We start from the raw sequence: 7,302 nt of genomic DNA on the forward strand, positions 1-7,302 counted from the left end.
TAGCCCCCGAGCGCCGAGTCTCGCGCGAGTTGCCTTTGTCATGAGCGGACGCGCCCGCCCACTCACGGGCGCGCGCGTGCATATAAAGAGACTCGTTGTCGCTGCCGCGGGGGCACTCCGCTGGATGGGACTGAGAGAGCGAGGTACGTGACGCTGGTTCTTTATGATTTAACAAACATTACATTTTCGTACTCTTTGGTTCTTTCGGTAAAGTCACGTAGGCATAAAATAAATCACGACGTTTCGGGCGCAACACAAGCGTCCGCCATCAGGTGATCAGGTGATGACGGACGCTTGTGTTGCGCCCGAAACGTCGTGATTTATTTTCTACCTACGTGACTTTACTGAAAGAACCAAAAAGTATGGATTTCTGCAGTCACGAAAGCTTCAAATCAAGATTAGATTTTCGTACAAACCGAAGTCCAGCATTTATTTTGCCTTAGACCGGTTGATAAGCCACTTCGTTGAGCTATCATTTGTGGCCAGGTGGCTTCTAAATAATAAGCTAATAGCTCAGTGGGCTGTACCTGTGAATATATTTTTCGTAATATATTTTTGTCCGTGATTCGTTTACCTTTTCTATACATTGCACTCCTATCGTGTTTTTCTATAATTTCTTGTAACGTTCTGACCCACCTTGACGGACATCTGTGGGAAAAAAAAGCTGATTAGAAGTATAAGAATAGGTTTTACCCTTTCTGGCAATAAAATAGGTGTTAAGATGTTCAACCACAAAATAAAAACATTTCGCAAGGAATAAGGTCTGCATTAAGAACACGTACTTGTGATGAACATGCAAACAAAAACATTCTCCGGTAATATATATGTGTGCATTGTCTTTGAAACCTATAATTTGATGCTGCCAAGAAAGGTCCCAAAGATTCTGATGCGAGTAAACGCCTAGCAATAAATGAAAACAACCGATAATCTGCAGCATTCATATTAAGAGTCCGAATATAGCACTTCTTTTTTAACGTGTGAACTTTATCGTGTGCAATGCAGGGTACACGAACGCCGACTAACATTGAACAAACGCAATGTCGACGTGGTTGCTAGATGTAGTATCGAACGCTGTCGACAAACAGCTCCGAGCGATGGAAAACGGAAGCTCTTCGTCGTCGTCGATTGCGCTCAACACTTTAGATATCTCTCGCGAGGCAAGCTGGCTCATATTTAGCGCGCTGCATTTGTGCTTCCTCTTCATCCTCGTGTCGAACTTCGTCATTCTCATCGCGGTGGTGCTCAGCCGAGAGCTGCACAAGCCGATGCACATGTTCCTGTGCTACCTGGCATTGGCGGACATCGTAGGCAGCGCGACCATCATCCCCAAACAGCTGCAAATCCTGTCGAGTGGCTGCAGCGACATTTCGTACGTGGGCTGCATGGGTCAGGCCTTCTGCATCAACCTGTTTGTCATCGCCGAATCGCTCTCCCTGTCGTTCATCTCAACCGACCGATACCTGGCCATCTGTAAGCCTCTGCGCTACCACGCGATCCTCCCGCTGAAGCGCTCCGTGTACATCATAATCCTGGCCTGGCTTTCCACGGTTGCCGCCTGCGTGGCCATACTTGTGTACACGCTCAGCTTGCAAATGAAGGAGGGCGACAGGAGCATTGACAGTGCTTTTTGTTACTCGATATACATCGTCAACTTATCCGTTTCTGATACGACCAGAACCAGGATGCTTTTGTCAGCGTGTATCGTTATGTTTCTTGGGCTGCCTCCACTGATTTTGATGTACACTTTCATCAGGGTCTGCCTAGAGTTCGCAAAAGCAAGTTCGCCCGCCCTAAGTAAGAAAGCCAAAGAGACGCTCGTAACGCAGCTGCTAGTGACCTCGATTTATTTCATTTCTCTGCTAACCATTATCGTCCGAGGGAGGTTAAATCGGTCCAGCGGCAGTGGCACCGGGAATAAGAACGTGAACTATGTCATCGAGCTCTCAATCCTCGTTCCGATGGCGGTCAATGTCATCATCTTTGGACTTCGCATCACCGAGTTGAGAAAAGCCATCGCGAACCTTTTCCAGAGAGGTTTCAAGATCTTGCCGATTGATGTGAAGTCCAAAAAGATTGGGCTGCAGACTCGACACGGCTAATGAAACGAATGTCTGCCAGAGACCCATCTCCACCAGGGCCCACAGAAGTCAGCTCTTTGGAGGTTCCCCCCCCCCTCTACTCCTCTCGCTAAAGTTGAATCCCAAGCACACGTGTAGTCAGTTGCCACCTGTCCAGGTATGACTCAGACAGTCTGGGAGGAATTGGTATCGGTGTTTGGGTGGCAGACAAACATCATACCCAGATCTGGTGCATGTATTGTGCTGAACCTTATTACAATGAACTGCACAATTATATGAATAGATCCAGGCTGAGAAATATATCCTGGTTTAGCCTGTTGCCAAGTTAGCTATTATAAGCTCACTGCGTCATGCAAATAAAACTAATCTAAAATCTGGGTGTAGTGTAAAACCAACATTTTAAACCAATACTTTACCACTCCGACCATAATCATTATTAAAATATTCATACATAAACATGTTTATGAACTGAATTTACAGTTTCAAATGATAACTGATAATAAGGGTGTATACATCCGTTGCAAGTAAAATTATACTTTTTATTCAATAAGGTACAAAACAAATCCCCGTTTTGTAAATTAACATTGGCTGCACTCTCAAAATGTTTGAAGTTGATCAGTGACAGCTGTGAGTCCGGATTAATTAAATGGGAAGATTATTCTTCGGGAAATACAGCATAACAATAACACAATTTACACGTACCAGCCATACCTCATATATAACGCTGCCTCTTATAACGCTGTTTCATAATGACGTTCATTTACAGAAAAGAAAGTGGGCCTGGCGTTGGCTGTAGGGGCGCTTCTCTGCCAATATATGGTCTTGTGCAACCTGAATCGAAGTGTCTATTGTATCGATTATGCTCATAGTCCATCCGACAGCCACGTTAGGTTATCGATAATACGCATCCATGCGACGCGTATTGGGAATGGTAATAAGTGCGCACACTGAGCGCAAGGGCTTATCGTGTGGACATTTATCGCAGTCAAAGACTCTTAAACGTGTGATGTTGATACTAAATGTGGAGGGAAAAATCGGAGAATCCAGAGAAAAATCCACGCGACCACGGGGGAGGGAGAACACACAAACTCCCAAATATACAGCAGGTGTCAGGGTCGGGATCGAGAATATTGATTTATACTGGAGGAGGAATCCGATGAGCTATAATGCTCGTTTCCACAGATGTCCAGTAGTTAACATCTCCCCCCTCCCCATCCCACCATCCATGGATGTCCGGCTCAACAGTTTCCCAGCGGCCAGCGGTGGCATCATTGCCAGCCGGAGGCTATAAATAGCAACTCCGCAGGCCGGGCTGGCACCGGGGGTGATTGGTCCCAGGGGCCGCTCCCGTGCAGTTGTGGAGGCGCTCGAAACTGCGAGCAGCCCTGTCCAGGGCGCCCACGCAGTGCCACAGCTCCCCGGTGCGATGTCCAGGTTGTGTCGCCGCGCCTTGTTCGGCGTGACGTCCGACGTTTCGCTCCACGTGCTAGGAGTGAATTGAGTGTCCTGAAGAAGCTCCATCAGCACCATGGAGTGAATCTTCTTAACCCTCCCTCCATCACCCCACCACCCCCATAAAAGTGTGAACATATTGTTAATATCGGCAGGAAAGGTAACTTAATAAACGTGTAATTTTTTTTTTATATTTTGATTGACTTAACTTTGTTTAAAGGATTGCATTTGCAGCTTTGTTTTCTTTAAATATTTAAATCACTGCATTTATATAAAGAGAACATGGTTCAAAATAAAAATTACTTTAATCAATTATGCTTAAAATTATTATTGAAATGGGGGGAAATTTAAGCACGTGCAGGTCCACACGTGGTGGGAGGAGGAATCATCAAGCGATCTCCTCCAGGCTCTTGATAACCAAGATTTAGGAGTCGCATTTATAGTGACCCGGGACATCAAAACGACAAAAGTAAAAAACTATTTTCAGCAATGAAAGGCAAGTAAGAAATCAGAAGAACAACAACTGTATCACACGAGAGATAGAATATATGGCACAAACATGAAACGATGTTCAATAGTAAACAGCCGTGCAGCGCAAGTCGGCTCGGGCAGTTTATCATCGGACTCGTCTCGGCACAGTTACAAATTGAATGAGACGAGACATTTAAGCAACCCCGGGACAGGTCCGTGAGTGCGTACAAAGCAGGGCAGCCTGCCGTGTCAGTAAGGAAAGTCAGCCAGTCACGACCCGGCCCACAGTCCGCTATGGATGCGACAACCGCGGCACACTATTGTCGCTCCAGGATCGCCTTCTTCGGTCATTGCAGTGAAAAAGCTAAAACTATATTGAAGTCGTCTCAAAAAGGTGAACGCTGAAATCCCGTCGTCTCTCACTTGACAGAACGATGCCATTAGGTAAACATGAAACCGACACTGCGCAGGGTGCCCAACGTGCACACAGACACAGACACGGTGCGATGAGAACTCGGATATTTTCATTACCGTACGCCCAACATGAGAACCGTTGTGATACCGCATTAACCCTTTGCTGGCTGGTAAGACACGGCGCTGCAAAAACCACCCTTCCAACAGCCCATCGCACCCATCACTAACATCCCTCCCACCCCTCCCATAACACACATCGCACCCATCGCACCCATCGCTCCCATCGCTCCTATCCCTCCCATCCCTCCCATCGCACCCATCACAGCCATCCCACCCATCCCTTTCACGGTCCGAGGGAGAAAGCCACGGATATGCTTTTAAGTACGATGACACTTTTTTACCAGGTAAGGCCCACTGAGCAATATATATCTTTCTTAGAAGCGACCTGGCCACAAATGATAGCTCAACCAAGCGGCTTATCATCACGTGGACATTTAAAGCAGCCAAAGTGTAGTCTAAACGTACGTTGATTCCAAATGTAGGACTGCCGCCAATCTAGGTTTGGCCCGGATAGTCCCGGAATTGGCTTCTGTGTGTCTGGTAGGATAAATTGAATCATACCAGTGGTTCTTAACCTTTACTGCAGCCTTGCACCCCTTTGGTTCTCAATCTAAAACATTGTTTATAAATACATCAGTTTGAAACAAAGTAGTTGCACTTTCGTGCCCATGCTTAATTTGTACTTTCGATGATTTACCTCCTAAAGAAAATCACTCCCTGAAAAGGCATCTCGCACCCCCAGGAGGTGCGTGCACCCCAAGTTAAGAGCCACTGATTTATGCCGAGATCTGGTACCGGTATTGCTGTGGTGAACTTTCTTGCAGTGGACTGGATGAGAGGCCTCGTGCCGACTGAGGAATGTTTCCAGACTTGGTATGCAGACGCGTTTCTGCGCCCGTTTGAAACGCTCTCCCAATATTCCAAAGTCACTGGGAGCTATGTACCATTAAAAGATCATTTAGATTGACAAAATAATTTCTTTAAAACTGCCTTCTTGCGTGTTGAGTTTTTCTCCTTTCCACACACCTTTACTTAACTGCGGTGCAAAAGAAGTTCCACATACGTACACAAGCGGCAAAGGTGGTGACCCGCCTCGTAACGCGGGGCTGATGGTGACCTCGGGTTCCCCTCGGTTGACCTCCACGCGAGCAATACCGAATTATTCAGAATTAGTTTTTTTACGACTGCGACCGGTTGCCCCTTTTCCCGTCACGTGTGAAGCACGCACCGTTGCTCGCCGTATTGTACGCGACCTATGCAGCCATACGTGTGGGATTAAAATTATGATGATGATGATGATCATAATAATAACGCCTGTACCGTCGCAGGACGCCTGTGAAATAAAGCTTGGCAACTCGTTGGGCCCTTCCTGCCGAAAAACAATAAAATTTGAATCTGGAATAAAAACATTTTCTTCTGAATTTCTTCCTCCTCCCGGCAGCGGCAGCCAATGTCTTTGTAAATTTCAGACTCTCAGTTGGCGGTGTTCAAGAAGATCCTGCAAAGTACACGCCAAGAGTCGACTCCTTCCACTGAGACGTAACGGAACGTGGCGCAGTGTGGGAGACAAGTGCCCGCCTTCGCACCAGGTGCAATAAGTAAGCGACACGTTTCGCCTTTGTGAGTGTGGCTGATGATCGCCGAACAACAATGATCACGTGCGAACAGCGTACGGGGCGAGAGAAAACCACGATGGTAAAGGAATAGGCTTCACTCTTTCCGGCAACGTTAAGATGTTCACACACGAAATAGACGCACACCTATTGCAAGGCATCAAGTCTGCATTAACCACACATCATGCTTGTGGTTAAACATGCGAGCAAACAAACATGCTCCGATGATATATATCTTGTCTTTGAAACTGATTGGACTACACCAGAGACAGCCTCCCGTATGGCCTTGTCTCACCACCGGTGTTAGACCAGAGGACAACGCCAAACGTCGAACAGCACAAAGGGAATGAAAATATCAAAGCATCAATAGCTTGGGCTTCTGGGGGTGCGAGACATGCCAGATTATTTTTGAAGGTAAATGATAAAAAAAACGATTAAAGCACGGGGACGTAAGTTACAACTACTTTGTTTCACCAAATCTACGTATTAATTAACATACATTTTTTTCTTGGTTCTTTCGGTAAAGTCACGTAGAAGGGAAGTAATAAAATAATAAATATAAAACATAATAAAACAATTCTAACGACGTTTCGGCCACAACGCAAGCAGCCGTCCTCAGGCGAAGAATGAAGCACCTCCAAGCTTGAAGCGTGTATTTAAGCTGGGTTAGAGGGGGGGAGGTGGGAAGAAGAGCGCCTAAACAAAATAATTTGCATATCAAGAGAAATTCAGCATATGAAAAATGCGTAGGAGGTGGGCGGGGGGGGGTTCCAAATCAATACTATGCCCGTGCATTATGCAGGATTAGCAGCATCAAAGGGGGGGGGGAGGGGGGGTAGCATTAACAAAGGACAGGAATGTTAATAGTATGTAGCTGCAGTTACTAAACAACCACGTAAAAAAAAAAACTAAAGTAAAAACTGCATAACAAACTAAAGTATAAACTACATAGCATCATCAGTATACTTACTATACTCTACAATAAGCTGAGTTACTAACAGTAAGTAATACATAAAAAATTCTACGTTGTAAAAAATTATATAATATGCTTCCATCTAAACTTTATTCTCTTACATCACACGCGTCTATACCGTACTATATACTACCATAGGCAAACCCAACATTAAATAACATACTGTATTGCTATAAACCACATGTCGTTTGGTTTCCCCAATGTAACTGCTACCACAGAGGCAACTTAGTTTGTAGACACC

General features: G+C 45.7%; 1 protein-coding gene across 1 annotated transcript; it reads left to right on the forward strand.

Moving 5' to 3' along the window:
• Positions 1–1,037: 1,037 nt before the first annotated feature.
• Positions 1,038–2,099, forward strand: LOC144734497 (olfactory receptor 7A40-like). The gene has a single exon (XM_078616719.1). The coding sequence runs from the start codon at positions 1,038–1,040 to the stop codon at positions 2,097–2,099; it is 1,062 nt and encodes a 353-aa protein (XP_078472845.1).
• The last annotated feature ends 5,203 nt before the right edge of the window (positions 2,100–7,302 follow it).

Source organism: Lampetra planeri, chromosome 51 (assembly GCF_965212315.1).
Source record: "Lampetra planeri chromosome 51, kcLamPlan1.2.h2, whole genome shotgun sequence".
In the NCBI taxonomy this organism is placed as follows: domain Eukaryota; kingdom Metazoa; phylum Chordata; class Hyperoartia; order Petromyzontiformes; family Petromyzontidae; genus Lampetra; species Lampetra planeri.